The sequence below is a fragment of the Amphiura filiformis genome, chromosome 4 (assembly GCF_039555335.1).
Source record: "Amphiura filiformis chromosome 4, Afil_fr2py, whole genome shotgun sequence".
Classification (NCBI taxonomy): domain Eukaryota; kingdom Metazoa; phylum Echinodermata; class Ophiuroidea; order Amphilepidida; family Amphiuridae; genus Amphiura; species Amphiura filiformis.
In genome coordinates this window covers 21,338,941-21,354,892 of record NC_092631.1, presented here as the reverse complement: position 1 = coordinate 21,354,892, position 15,952 = coordinate 21,338,941, and the positions used below count along the sequence as shown (strand labels likewise).

The 15,952-nt window shown below is 37.0% G+C and overlaps 1 protein-coding gene across 3 annotated transcripts; it reads left to right on the top strand.

The window, feature by feature from the left end:
- The first annotated feature begins 218 nt into the window (after positions 1-218).
- LOC140150684 (uncharacterized) lies at positions 219-14,522 on the top strand. Of its 3 annotated transcripts, none has more exons than XM_072172762.1 (7): positions 219-327; positions 5,506-5,736; positions 7,020-7,153; positions 8,525-8,637; positions 9,733-9,957; positions 10,736-10,925; positions 12,824-14,522. In XM_072172762.1, the coding sequence occupies exons 2-7, from the start codon at positions 5,534-5,536 to the stop codon at positions 13,012-13,014; spliced, it is 1,056 nt and encodes a 351-aa protein (XP_072028863.1). In that variant the 5' UTR covers positions 219-327; positions 5,506-5,533; the 3' UTR covers positions 13,015-14,522. The 3 variants fall into 3 exon arrangements, with proteins under 3 accessions (XP_072028863.1, XP_072028864.1, XP_072028867.1); XM_072172763.1 differs by having other exon boundaries at positions 251-366; XM_072172766.1 differs by lacking the exon at positions 219-327 and adding an exon at positions 391-408.
- The last annotated feature ends 1,430 nt before the right edge of the window (positions 14,523-15,952 follow it).

Here is a 15,952-nt window from a genome sequence, read left to right as displayed (position 1 = left end):
TTAGGCCTATCATTTAACATTATTATTTTTAATTATCATTATTATTATTATTATTATTATTATTATTATTATTATTATTATTATTATTATTATTATTATTATTGCTTATCATTTATTATTATTTACCTTATTATTATATTTTTATGGGTCGACGAAATAAGCGAAACATGCATGTAAATACGTCACCTGCTTATTATACCTTGAACGGCTGGAATACATGGATTACCGAAATATCATGGATGGATGGTCAGGATGGAAATCATCATGAAATAGCTGGTGATTCCCCGGGGTGATATTTGTAAACATATTGAGAGCTGTTTCTATAATGTAAGCTAATTACATCGAGACTCGAGTTCTAAACAAAATGTAACTAAAACTGCACTGTTCACACTAGTATTTATATTGAAAGTAATAGTAAGTAAGCTTACATAATAAAATAATTAAAGTAAGCTTACCTACTATTTCATGATTTAGTCTATTATCATGTTATGCTGGTTTCATACTACCCTGCCGCTTGCCGCTGAGCGGCATGGCGCACGCGTATTGCAGACAGACTGACACAATCAAGGCTTGTCATTGGTTGAAACGCCCTGCCGGCTGCCGCTTGCCGCAGCGGCAAGCGGCAGGAAAGTATGCTGGAGGCTTTATAGTGATAGTGGGATAATTCCAATTGAATGAACGCAGCTTTCAATAGCGTAACGAATTTGTGCGTACACTGCGCGATGTATGCCAGCGTGTGCGACTGTGCGTGAGTAACGCGGAAGTGAACTCAGCCATGCCAACGCACTCGTGATTGGATAGCATTGTATCCAAGGGTTGTGCGTTCGCGTTGTAGTTTGAAATACGCAATATACGATCGCGGTTGGATCGAGTGCAGCTGCACAATCAAACTTGCACCATTGGCACTGTAGTCTGTACAAATAATTAAGAGAACACACCAGGTACCACCACCATGATGATCAATTGCACAGTTGGGAAACCACCAACCAACAGTACACACACAGTTGGAGGGCCATTCAACTTTGACGCTATTATTAAACTGTACGCTATGAATACGCACACAACGAAAATTTAAATTTGCTTGATTTGGGTTGCAGTTTTAAAAGCTTCCAAATTTCTCTCTACAACTCCTAATAGCTATATATTTTATATATAACTACAAGAAAGGCTTTCAACATTCCATATATGTTCACAAAAAATACCGTAAATTTGCAAGGAATATGATATGGGCACATAAACACAAATTTTTGTCATGAATTGAGATAAAAGAGTAAGAAAAACTGCGTTATTTTAAAAATGGTGCGAGTTCATAAATCAGGAATTTGCATATGATTAGAAACATGGCTTATTATCCTCATATTAAAAAATCAAGATTTTTGGTTGGTTAAGACAAAAACCTGCGGGATGAAAAGGGTATTTTACAAGACGGAAAAATACCAGTAAACAGTAGGCCATGCGACAACAGCATTGAGAAGGTTCATGCGAGCAGTGTTAAACTGCGCTGCGGGTATTTCACTGAACGCAGATGAATGGCGCGCTTGGGCGCTAACAAAGTCACTGTAGCGTGTACTCGTTCATGGTGTCAAGTCACGCGGTATTGTTATGAAGTTGTTTACTTAATTTTCGTCGATGGGCCTGATCTGGGTAACCAATTTAAACTATTATAACAATTTAGAATTTTAAGTTCAAAATTTGGGACAAAGACTAATCGATAGATAAAGGTTGAAATTACTTGTCTGGCTAAAAATTAGAATGATTAAAGCGTTAAGACAGAAAATATCCGGGTTAGAATTCCTTAGCAACGGAAATAAATTTGAAGGTATGCAAACGCAAAAATCACGAATTCTAACGACAAAAGTAGACAAAATGGAAATCAAGTAGACAATTGTGAAGATATTTTCTAATAAAACTTATTTGTTAATTGCCCAAGATGATTGGCTACACATAATACGATACATTTCAAATCGAAATTTTCCGCGGGAAAAGTAAAAAAGCATACCCAAGAGTGCGACGGTCATTTTTGCCAAGGTCACGTCCGTTAATAATTTGACCTTTAACGGAAAACGCGCATGATGGCCCTCCGACTGCACAGAGCTGCTCACATTACAACCCCATGCACTGAACTGACCAATCAGGTGCATGGATTTTCAAGAAAATTTGTTCTGGACTATGAAAAATGCTCATCATGCATATAAATACGTTTGTCCATCAACATTTGGCTGTCTCCACTTGTACTTCCTACACAAGTAGCTTGAATAAACCTTAAACTTCCGTAGAAAAACTTTGAAAATCTCCTAAAAACTTGTAATTTTTTACAAAAAGGCCTTGAAATTTGAGTACTGGGGTTCCATCAGTTATGTATTTCAATGGGATGTAATTTGAGCTGGTGATGTCATTGGGTTATAATGAGCTGTGGTTGATTCATTTGCATAAGTTGAATTTGTACAGAAGTTTGCTTGTGAGCTGTTAAAAGCTGCGTTCATTCAATTGGAATTATAATTATGTCCTGTACACATCACATGTTATGTACCCATGTGTACCTGTGACCTGTCATTGCCTGTGTACAAGCAATGAAGTGTGTCATTGATCATAAATACTCGAGAACTCTAGTTTCAAATTTGTTTGATACGCATTCGATGCTAGAGTAAGACACGACGGACACAGTGCCTTTTTTTGCACCGGATGTTATTTAACATTGTGTTTATGTTGAAATTTGGATGAAAGTTTATATTTCGATGAGTCAACTGTATCTTTTGATTTAAATTTGCCTATTTTGAACAATGTAAAATTTTGTTGAAGTGCAATTTTAGCAACATTTTTGATGTAACGTTGTGATCGGCTGTGTTCATGGAACTTCATGTGTTGATTGCTTGCTCGAGAAGTCTAGCCAAGAATTTGCTCACCGATAGCTTCACATTCTAGGCTAGAGACCATTGGGCATTGCATTCAAAATCTAATCGGATCCGCTGAAGCATGACACTGTGTCAATGTGTCAATGGAAGTTCAGAAGTATAACACAGCCGATCACGACAGGCGATCATTTCAAAAAAGTTGCTTAAAATATTACACTTCAGCAAAAATTTTTACTTTAGTCAAAAACCGGCAAATCTTGCTCAAAAGATACAGTTGGCTCATCGAAATAATACCGGTACCCGGTACCTAAAGAGTTGTAAAAGTATGAATTTGTAGTTGTGTCAAAAAATCCTGGTCGATACAAATTTATACATGGCCAGTCCCATTGATCAATAATATAAGCCCGCATTTCAAGCATAATAGTGTTGCTACAAATCGCAGACCCTAGAAAAAGAATGGAACAATACTAGGATAGGAGACTTCATAAAAAAATATAGCTTTTTTAAAATAACTGCGCATTGGTTATTTGGAGGGCATCATTTTGTGAAAAATCTAAACATTTTGCCTTTGGAACCAAAGAATATACTAGCCGAGGGATTTTTAGAGGTCAAAAGCAAAATGTTTATATATTTTTCATAATGCCTGACATATTACCGATGCAAAGTTATAAATCCTCATTCATAACCGTCACTTTGATCTCTTCACTTTTTTCCTCAAAAGTTTGTAATTTTTTTACATTTTTCCTCTAAATCGAACAGGCTAAAACAGGACAACCAATAACAAAATTGTAAATATGGTAGCGCACTGTAATCCAAATACGGCTAGCGCAAAGGTTACTAATATTTTTGATGGAACAATTACCGTACGCATTTTGTGGTCAATTGTGAGTTATTAATGACCTTGATTTGCGTTTGCATTTTTAAAATGTGATTGGATCAAAGGCATTTTTGTATATTCATGAGGTTATGAATTATCTTTATTATCATCGCTGAGTGACGAGCAATTGGTTTCTAGCCAGTGGGGTAAAACTAGAGTCCGAAGTTTACCGTTTTCTAAAATCCATTTTCCGTGTTGTAATCCGTGTTGTAAAATTTGTATTAAATCCGTGCCATGAATAAAGCTCAAAATGTATAAACAACGATATTAATATCACAATTAAGTGTTCAATATCGCGATCAATATGCTCCGATTGGAATATTCTCACGATAATAGGCTGACTATTACGATGTTTGGAGAGATATAAGGGGTTCATGTATTGGTAATATACCTTTATTTCGGTGTTATTTATCATAAAAATTGACATACACAACTCATGATTGTTTTTAACATTTATTTCTCTTATTTTTTGACAATTTTTGTCACATCATACTAAGGCTCTCATTTTCGGGAAATTCGGCTCCCGGGTACCCGAACTTTTTTTCGAGCGGGTACCCGGGTAGTTACCCGAAATTGCAAAAAAAAAAAAAAAAAAAAAAAAAAATTGCAAAAAAAAAAAAAAAAAAAAAAAAAAAATTTCAAAGTTTTTTTCGGTTTTGTACTCTCTGGACCTAGACCTAAATGCTAGGATCATGATTGACCTAAAAAAAAATTGAATTTTGCACATTGTTTTGTGTTTTTATTCTGAAATTTGATACATAGTTTTCATGTCATACTCTATTAATGATATCAAAATGCATTCAAATTCAATGCATTTTGATATCATTAATAGAGTATGACATGAAAACTATGTATCAATTTTCAGATTAAAAACACAAAACAATGTGCAAAATTCAATTTAAAAAAAATTTTTTAGGTCAACCATGATCCTAGCATTTAGGTCTAGGTCCAGAGACACTACAAAACCGGAAAAAACTTTTTTTTTTTAATTTCGGTACCGGGCAGGGAATTTCCTGCCGGGTAATAGGATTATCGGGCGGGACTCAAATTCCCGGGACTCACTCAGAGCCTTACATCATACAAAAATGTCACTTTCTGTGTTGTACCTCTGATTCCGTGATTTTCTTCCGTTTTCCGTAAAACAGAAAACTTCGGACTCTAGGTAAAACCAGTTGTTTGCGTTGGGAAAAGCGTCCTATTTTATTGTTCAAATACAGTACCGTACCAATCGCTCATCGCTCAGCGATGGAGAATTAATTCAGCTTTAGGCTTAAATGGTTCTCTCAACAACAACAAAAATATGTGTACACTCATTTCTTACATGTATCTCCTAAAAGCGTGCATGGCTCCAAGATATTATCTGATTTTTCCTTTTGAAATGCACTCTCACGTTGTATGATTGTATGTAATGCATGAAAGGTGCCACATGAATAAAGCATTTAAGGAGATGCCAAAAGTGCGATGAAACAATTCAACATGGTGCGGAGATAGGCTTTTGATGAATACATGATCTTACCACCAGGGACTCTCTTTTGGAATTTGCAGGAGAGCATCAAGTACCGGTAGCTCTGGAGCCTTCAAGGAAAGCTGTTTAGAGTATATAAGGAGAGAATGGCCAAATAAGGAGAGCTATCAGATTTAAGGAGAGCAGTAGAGAGTGATTGCTCCCGCTCTCCTCAACAGGCAGCCCCTGGAAAAGAATCATACCACCCATCTTTAAGACTCCTTGATCATTCACTAAAATGCTACCTTGTTTTTCAAAATCTCTATTTGCAGACAGTACAGTACATGCAAAGTAAACAACATGGCCAACGTTCCAACCCTCCGGCAAGGGGCCTCTCCCCTAACAGTCACACTGTTTTCAGATTTTGTTCAACATCCACCAAGAGAATATTTTGAAGTGCGAGAGGGCCCAGGTCATCCTATATATCTACACAATAGACAGAAGATCAACATGTGCACTCATTCGCCAAAGAGAAAAGATTATTTTCCAGACTCAATGGGATCGTAAGTATATGATTATTCAATTGGAAAATTATAAGTGAAATGACCTTTGAACAAATTTTCATCCAATCTTATTTCAAACTTCATCTGGCAACAGCCTGCACAAATCCAGTGTTGGTCGTAGTTGGAGATGTCAATCAAGGAACAATGATGACTGATAATATTCCTTGTTGATCCTGATATTTCAGCTTTTAGGTGATTTCAGTTATTTTTATTGCCAAATGAGTTTTCTTTTCTTTTTTAGCCCATATTTGGTGTTTTTACCCTGATTTTACGCTGTTTTTAAGCTATTTGAGTAATTTCCCTCTTTTTTTTTATTGTCTGAGGCCTCTCACACCCCTTAATATAATGTGAAATGCCAATGTAAGTATTCAAAGTAATATTAGGGTACCTCTTTTTGGAGCTGATATGGACCCAAGATGTCTAGATGTACATACATATTATACTGTATTTTATATTGGTCTTTGGGATTCATTGTTTACTTGGAGATCCTGAAAGGCAATCAAACTGACAATAAATTGAGAGAGATTAATTGTGTCTCACATAATCTGTCAGGGTGAAGCATATAGGCCGCCCCTTTTTTCATTATTTATTGTTTCATTGGGCCGCCCCTTTTTTCATTATTTATTGTTTCTTGGGAAAAAAAACAAGTGTGTGTTTCAGGAAATCGCACCAACTGTGTAAAACCCTTGCTTCTGATGAAAATGATCCGATTATTTTATACGCATCTCATGCACTAGAAACTACATATTGGACAAAAATATTGCCAACCACAAATAAAACCCATAAACCAAAAATAAGCAACAATCTGACTTAGGCTAAAGCAAAGTGTGGTTTCTGGCTGACATTGTCCTGCCTCAAAGTGGTGTTGGAGGTATCAGTAAGAACCTTTAAAAAAAAGAAGAAAAAGGCGCAGTGTTTTATAGTGCACTACGAACAGACATTGATCCACAAGCCTCAGCACACTTTACAGGTTGCCGCTGACCACTACGGCCCCACATCATTCCATAAACCAATTTCCCCCATCAACACAGGAACTTTGCTGCTTCAAGAGCGCACACCCTAGACATTCCACAAATAATCATTGCAACCAGGATTAGCTCCCCGAGTTTTGTATGGGTTATAACTTGACAATTAGCAGTAAGTTCTTTGTACAGGGGGATTTCAAGCTAACTCAATTTTTCCACAAGAGCGTACTGAACCAAAGCCGGGGTTTGAACCCACAACCTCTCACACCATAATCTGACATGGTTTGATTAAGTTCTTGATACATTTACATCTTGTAGGGAGATGAAAGTAAACACACTAGCCGAGCTGGAGAGTCTAGCTGCCAGACTCCTGAAGAATCCAATCTTCTTTGATGTGATACTGGAGAGGGATAGCCATAAACCCTATGATAGACACAGATATATCACCAAAGGTGAGCAAGAATTTTAAAATGAGATTTCCCTTTAGATTTCTTGAATCTGACCCAAGTTCAGGGGTGTTGCAAGAGCCTTGGTGGCCCATTGACAATTGGAATTGTGCGGGGCCTTCAACATCTCCTCTATCTATCAGCGCTATTTCATTTGTGCTTTTGCTCTTTAATGGGGCCCCTGGACCATGTCCACCCGCTTGCTACACCCCTGCCTAAGTTTAACCCAAAATTAGTTACCTCTCTGCACTTGATCCACTTGATGCAATGCCAAGCCTGTTTGGCAATGATAATCCCACACATGACAAAGTAATCACTCAAAGTGTGTGACTGCTATCACAATTCACAATGAGTGATAACAATGCAAGCAAAATGTTCTTCACAGCACTTCTTGTTGACTATTCTCTTCACACACTATGATGACTATACCAAATTACTGTTAACCTTATAATGCTGAGCGTGATGTTGGAAATAACGCATACGGCACAGTAAGCCACAGTTCATTCGTAAATTTCCACTTGGCAACAACAGATCGACTCCGCAGCCAATCAGAGACAAGAGCATGTAGTTCAATGAACTAAATACACCATGTATGCATAAAATACAAACTTGTGTCAAATGGAGTTGCCTGAATGGGAGACTCCATTACATGTACATCCCCTGTTTGGGAGATTATAAGGTTAATTTGTGCCATTAACCTTTTCAAACTGATTCATTCCGATTAAACCCGAAGCATGAAATAATGTCCCCGATCTCACATGCATAAATATGTACTTCTTCAGCATCATGTACAGTACAAAGTTCCAATGTGTAACAGGCATCATAACCACGATGAACTTTTGCATGGTTATTATGGATGAGAGGTACTTTTGCCAAGGATACTCAATGCGCAATCAAGCGTGTGGTGGTATTGTGTAAGAGACTGACTTGTGGAAGAGGTGATGCATATTAATTAGCCGTTCTGTAAAAAAATTTTAACTGACGAAAAATGACAAACGTTTTATCAAATTTCTTTCCATGAGTATTATATTGTGAAACCAAGTAGGTGACATGTTGCCTCAATATTCTAGGAAAATATTTAAATTGAAAATAAGCTGTATTTTTGCGCAAAATGGTACTCAGATTGGATCGTGACATTTTCTGTCCGCCAATTTGACCCCTAGCTTACTGAATAAATACCGCTAATTGAGGAGTTTTTAGCCTGATGTGATCGTATGTTTTTTGGATGCTCAAAGTCCAATTTCTGATGATTTCCGATTGGGTTTCGAAAAGGTCTACATAATGTGTATGGATTTCAACTGGAATAGCCCATTGCTGCTATGACATGAAGTATTTATATCTAGCATAATTAATGTATGTTTGTTTTTTTACTTGTAGGCGAGTTTGTAGTGACTGTCTGGACTCAACATCCTGCGATACGATCTCAACTACAGACACTATTTGAGAAAGCTAAAGAAGACTTGAGAGCCGGCAGAAATTTTGCGATTGAGGTGAGGAGCTGTTTCAATCTTATATTCACCCTGAAGATTAATTTTGAAGTCTTTTTCACTCAAATAATGGAGGGCGGATGGATTTGAAAAGCAGAAAAGGACTTTAAAACCAATATATTGTCTGATGGGAAGCCAATGCAAGTCCGTTAGGTCAGAGGTGATGGGTTCATATTTTCGCTCTCTGGTAATAAGGCGAGCTGCGGTGCGTTGAATGTTCTGTAGACGCTTTAGGAGAATGCCACTTATACCGATTAGTGAACTGTTACAATAGGTGGCCCACAGGCAGGGACTACCTTTTGAGAGGAGTGAGAGTAATCACTCCTCTACAGCTCTTCTTAAGTTGCATTTGCAAGAGCAATTTATAGCTCCTCTAGATGACTCATTAAATTCTTTATGCTTTAATGGCCACAGGTGCTAACAGCTCTTCTAAAGCTCTTCTTGAAGAGACCAGAAGTGCATTCTACAGCTCTTTTCTAATTTTCAAAAAGCAGTCCCTGCACAGGCCAGATCCGGCTTGCCGGCCAATTGTTGTTGGCCCTTGAAAAGACCTGATCAATAATAGAGGCCTTGCATGTGACGTATCATCCCGTAAATATGGCGGACTACTCAAATGCATTCCACAAAAGCATGATTGCAATCTACCGTGACAGTTCGTCTAACACACATAATCCTGCACTACGATCAAATAGGTTGATGACAACATTTGATTGAATGGACTGCACTCCGCCATAACTACGGTGAAGGACACCGGCTCAAATCCTTTGTTTGGAGCCAATCGATAATTTCATGCAGGGCCTCTATAGTGATCATAGCAAAATAAGGTGCATTTAGCCCTCAAACACAGATCAAGTAAAACTTACACTTGGGCTAGATGCACAACTCTTTTAAAGCAAGCTGAACCTAAAGACTCCTAGACATGCTGTTATATAGCTCAATATTTAGTCTTCGCCTCGCCAGTTTTAATGCATGTGGTAAACTATGCTTTAATAGTCCAAGTGTATGGCAATCCAATTTAGCAGAATCGCATGCAGTATGCAACAGTGTTATTTGAAACTCAGACTCTCTATTTATGTCGTTAATTATTTATTATAACAGATTAATTTTACCAGTGCCATCAAAGATTGGTTAAAAACGCTGTTTGTGGAGGATGATGCCGCCAATAGCGGGTGCTACATCTACAGTATGTACGACTGTAAATATGCTCGCCTGTGCGTCACCAACTATTCGGAGTTTATGGATTGCTACGGCTGCAATAAGGAGGGGCTCATTCTTTGGTTGATTTGTCTGCCATGTTGTCTCTTGAGTTGTCCTTGCTATAGGGTAAGTGTGGTTATTTCTTGAAGCGATGTGCAATTTGCTCTCAGCGACGCCCTAAATTTTACTTGAATTTCTGCATTTTGCATGATTGTAATGCCCAATGGTGTACTAAAATACCATGTGAATGACTAAGTCTGAAGTACTTGAATTACTGTGAAATTTAAAAAGTTTTAATTATAAACCTAGCTAATGGGATCCCAGTTTTATCCAGCATGGTTGAAATGAGACCATTATTGTTTGCATGAATTTGGAGTGTTTAAGGCAAAGCACAGTTTAAAATGACATTAATTAGCCTGTCAAAGTCTTCTCCAAAAAGTTATGACATAAACTGGTTTTCCACCAAAACACTGCATTCCATTTTCTTCACTGGTAAAACAGAAAACTTTGGTCTCTAAACAACCTTATTCTTCCACACAGGGATTGTGAATTTCAAATGGTGTTGAAACCATAATGCATGATTCCATTTGAAATGTGTGGGAGATTAGGGTCATGCCCTCTTTCTAGGGTGTATAGATTTAGAATAGCATCCCTTTAATTTAGTTGCCTCTGAGAACACTTGGGCTTTGCCTGGCTTTGGCCAAATGTGATAAATAAATATCAATAAATAATGTTTATGGGGTTGCCCAGATTACTTTTCAAATTAAGATTTATTTTATCAATACTTGGAGACTGTCTCAGAGTAACAGTAGCATTAAGCACTGCTTCCATGATTTGGGATTTTTCTGCATACCCTAGAATTATTATCATAAGTTGTGAATTTTGTTTGTGCTTCATTTTATAGGCACATAGATGCTTCACAGTTGTTGACCATGGCGGTGACATACAAGCCAGTGTGGGATATCAACACTTAGACCCAAACCAGTCTTCAGATGCACCAACCATAATGGTTCTTATTGAACGGATGAGAAGAGAAACGGAAGCGGCAAGTAACACACAATATGTGACAACAGAACCACAATATGCACCTACAGGTAATGGCGTGACAAGCGTTTCAAAATGAGGTGTTTTTTAAGTGCATTATTTCAAAAGATGTAATTGTTACAATTTGAAGGTAAAAAAAGCACAGAATTTTTGTAGAGACAAGATTGCTGCAAACATGTAGATCTCCTCTGTCCACTCTTATCAGGCCCCCAAAAAGTTGTTTCTTGTCCTCGTCCGATCGACCAATGACCGTCTTGGCAGTCCCGACCGTAGAACTTTTAAAAAAAAAGTGGGTTTTTTTTTTTACAATTTTCCCAAAAAAGTCTTTTTGTCTGAAAACTGAAGATATAAAAGAAATGTTGTAAAATACCATTTCCTGCATGTTTCCCCCTGTCTAGTCAAGATCATACACTTATCATCCTCAGCGTCTACACAAGTAAAACATTATTGAATTTTAAAATGCAGTAATTTAAGTCTGCGAATAAACATGTACATGCAAATAAAATTGAAATTGTCTTTGGTGGCAATTCTGTGGTCAGTGAGTGTTTTACATACAAACAAGTGCTTCACATTATACTTTCGGTACTTTGAAAAAAAAGAAAAAAAAACCTTTCCAGATCGACCGACTGACCAAACTTCTGAAAGTGATCTATTGGACAAGCAAACAATTTATTTTTTTGGCCTAATTTCATGTACTGAGGTGATGTAACCGGCCACCATGGTGTTAGCTAGCCACCCATCCACCAATCATTTTGGACTGGCAGTTTTTTTCCTGGGACAAACAAAATGAAGGGGATTTGCCATTTGGTCTAATACCATTTGGTCTAATATCCATTTTGTCTACATCCATTTTGTCTAAACCCATTAGGTCTATATCCACTACGTCCAATAATCATTTGGTCCTATACCCATTTGGTCCGATAACCATTTGGTCCGATAACCATTTAGTCTAATAGCCATTAAGTCTAAAACCATTTAGTCTAACAACCATTTAGTCTAATACCCATTTGGTCTATAACCAATAGGTCTAATAGCCATTTGGTCTAATACCCATTTGGTCTACAAACCATTTTAGTCTTACAAGCATTTAGTTTATTAATAAATAGACGAAATTGTATTAGACTAACTGGTTATTAGACCATACCAGTATTAGACCTAACGGTTATTAGACCAAACGGTTATTAGACCAAACAGTTATTAGACCAAACGGTTATTAGACTATATGGTTACTAGACATACCGGTTATTAGACCAAACAATATTAGACTAAATAGACATTAGACTATATGGTTATTAGACTAAGTGGCAATTAGCCTTTCTGGTAATAGACCAATAGAATATAGACTAAACGGGAATTAGACGTAATGGTATTAGACCAAATGGCAATAGACCAAAATGAATGCTTGTGACTTTTTCTAAATTTTAAAAATAATGCTTGAATAAATTCTGTGAACTCAAAACAAGACCAGACAAATAGATCAAGGCTATAGCAATAGCTATTTGACACGACTGAACCCCAAGGGACAGAGGATTGGTTTATGTTTTCAGGTCAATCAAATTTTGGACAGGCAGTTTTGGTGAAAATGATGGGTACTTGTCAAATCATAGCTTTGCCGTGCCTACCACAATGGCTTCACAGAAGTTCCAGATATCTTAACTTGTTGACTGCTCATCAGAAGTGGGTAAGTGCAATAGCTGCCATGTGTATCTGCCATGTGTAGATGAGTACAATATACTTTGTGTAAATTGTCAAATGCTCATAGGGTACCTATTGCACTAACCCACTTTTGGCACTGAGCAGTCAGTCATTATGCCCTCTTCAGTCCTTATTCAAAGACACCAATATCAAATATGATATAAAGCAATTTAGTATCCTGTTTTTTATTTGCACAGTTTAAGTACAATTTAATATTCATATTGTTTTTGTTACATTCTTCCATTTTAAATAGGAATTACTCAGCAGCCAGCAGCACATCAACACTGGGTCCAAGGAGGAGTACCCCCAGAGACAACAAGGTACCCCATAGGCACCCAGATACCACCACCACAACCAGTGCACAACATTCACCCATCTCATTTGCCTCCATCATATGAGCAGAGCATGAAGGACCCAACCTCTGATGAAGCTAACCTGATATAAACTGGGACATCACATAGGGAGAGATTTTCAGACCCAAGGGCCAATAGATATTGTGGACTTATTTTTAGTACTGGAAATCATCATTGCAACTTATACACATGTTATAATGGACAGGGTTTAACTATTACTCAATTAGATATACATTGATGTCATAGAGAAAGTGTTAAAACTCTGGCTATACAAGGATTTGGACCCCAGACCTTCGGAAGATGGACGATGTCTTTCAAAGTGCTTGGATCAAGTTCAAGTGTAATGTGTAACTACCGTAACCACCCGGGTATAAGCCCACCTTCAGGTATAAGCTCACCCCCTATTTTTCAAAACATTCTGGGAACAAGGGTGCACTCGGCTATAAGCCCAGTACTAATTGTGGCCAAGTTCTTAAATCAAATCAATGCTTTTCTCTAACATTTAAGAACAAATAACAAAAATATCAGCTGATAATTAACATTCCACACTTAGAATGTAAAGAAATTGACATAGATGATAGAAATTACTGGTACATTGGGCATATACAAATGGGGATGATTCCCGGGATGACTTTTCTTATTTCTAAATTCAAGTACTAGCCCACCCCCGGGTATAAGCCCACCCCCATTTTGAAGTGAAATCTGCCATCTAGGGGATGGGCTTATACCCGAGTGGTTACGGTAATTGTAAGCCTCTTTGCTATATTGTTAATAGACAACAGTAATTCTACACATAGTGGCAGAGAAGAACGGGATGTGTTTACCTTTCGAGAGCGTATACAGCATAAACACAGAAGTGGTCTGATTCAGTCAGATGACAATCATTCAGTGTTCGATTTACCACCTGCATACATGCACATAAAATTATACAGGTGACTTTGATTCTGTGCAGGTAACTTGTACCATTACACAGTTGGAATTAGAAACATACAATGCCTCTAAATCAAAGAAGTAATATATCCCTTACGAAATTACACCAATTTTTACTTTTCATCTGTAAAAAAGATGATGATTAGTTTCATGGCACAAACTTCTTATTTTATGGTTAAATTGTGTGCAAGTTATACTTTCACTTTGTGCAGATAGATTTCCATGTTACCTGCACAGATGCAAGTAACTTTTTCTAGTAAATCGAACACTGCAATCATCAAACAGACGGGTAATCAGATTGGGCGATTACACGTCAGATCTATGTTTGACGCTCATCACAAAGGGAATACAAATCCTTACCTAATACATCACTCATTAAGAAGGCAAGCGCATTGATCGACACAAGTGTGTGCCATTCTCCTCTGAACGCTATGATGTAGAATAGTTAAAAAGATCAAATCAGAACTACAAACAGGTGGGAATGGTACAAGAAGTTTCTTTTCATATGTTCCAAAATGTTTGCTACAACTACTCTTGGTAATGGAATTTTTCAAAAGAATTTATAATAAATTAATGCAATGGTGTTTTTTTTATTGTGCTAGATTATTTCGACCTGTATATTGAACCAGTACTAATTGAACAAATGATTAGCTTTTGAAGAACCAAATTTGTTGGGGGTGGGGGAATTTCTGGTTTATTTTTTATACTGGAATTCTGTAAAACAAACCCCCAAATTAAAAATAGAAAGCTACAGATGTTGTATCCATCTTTCTTTCTCTTGTTGCTATTATTGTTAAAAATAGTAGCATGACACTTGGACACCCTGTTGTACAAAGTGTCCCCTAAAAATAACTTAAGTACCCAAGGTGCTATCTACTTAACAGTATATTTATAATGCACTCATTATATAGAAGTGTTTATCAATATCATTCTTATTTATGTAATATTCCAAGTAGATATTAAGTCATAATCTTATTGCGAAATCTTTATCTAATAACGAGGAACCAATAAGCGAACAAATTAACCTAAAGTCTGATGACGTCCTGTAAATGTAAGTGCTTTTGTTAGCTCGGGCTGACTCCCTCCCTCCCTGTAACGTAAGTGTGAAATATTGAAAATTCAAAAGATTAAATTGTACTGATGTTTTAACTAGTTTTTTACAACCGTAATATGATGTTTTGACTCCCTAACAAAAGGATTTTAGTTTATTGGACATCATCAAACTTGTGGGCTTTTTTCCCTAAATTAAAAGGGAATCGATAAAATGTATTACTGTCACATTTAAATTATCCTTTTCATTCATTTATTGAAATGACAAATTTATATCTTGTATATTTTCTTTTATACATCTATATCTTTATTGTGTTATAATGATAATATAATTTCTAATGTTTTTGTTTATTTCATTTATAGTCAGTGATGTTATTTAACTGATGTTATTTTGTTGTTTTTGTTATGAAAATGAAACATATTAATATTATATTAAAATGTATGCATGCATCTCATTATCATCTGTTGTCAACATGTACCTAGAGTATGATCACATGAATTACAGTGATGTAGTCGAGTCCTCACCATCCGAGTCCGAGTCCTTGGTGTCCGAGTCCAAGTCCGAGTCCGAGTCCCTGCCAATTTCTGATGTCCGAGTCCGAGTCCGAGTCCTCAATGTTCGAGTCCGAGTCCTTTTGTATCAAATTCAAGCCCGGGTTTTCACCAATACTTTATCAACATAGGCATATACATAACCAGAATTTTAGTTCTATATTATTTTCTTGTAAATACATAATTTGCTAATCCCACCTAGCATGCCTAGTATTGTTTTGGGGCTGTGCAATAATAATGCGGAGCCCAGGGAGGGGTGAAATTGCACAAAATGCTTATCCCCTCTCAGACAGCCAAAAATTGCTTGCCCACCTCCCCTCCCGGCATGCCAAAAATCTTTGCACCCCCTTTGCACATGCCATTTATTGAGGGTGCCAATTTACCAACTTTAAATGGTGTTGATATATGTTGCGAGCGCAGCGATCAGGGAAATTTGCAGTATGTAAGTGTTTTCGTACTGTTTTCTAAGCCTTTTTAGAGCGTTTTATTTGAAAGAT

Bases quoted from the DNA above. Each gene is read 5' to 3' on its own strand.
- LOC140150684 (XM_072172762.1), top strand. From the start codon at position 5,534: ATGGCCAACGTTCCAACCCTCCGGCAAGGGGCCTCTCCCCTAACAGTC. The intron at 5,737-7,019 runs GTAAGTATATGA...TACATCTTGTAG, and splicing joins TTTCCAGACTCAATGGGATC to GGAGATGAAAGTAAACACAC. The intron at 7,154-8,524 runs GTGAGCAAGAAT...TTTTACTTGTAG, and splicing joins ACACAGATATATCACCAAAG to GCGAGTTTGTAGTGACTGTC.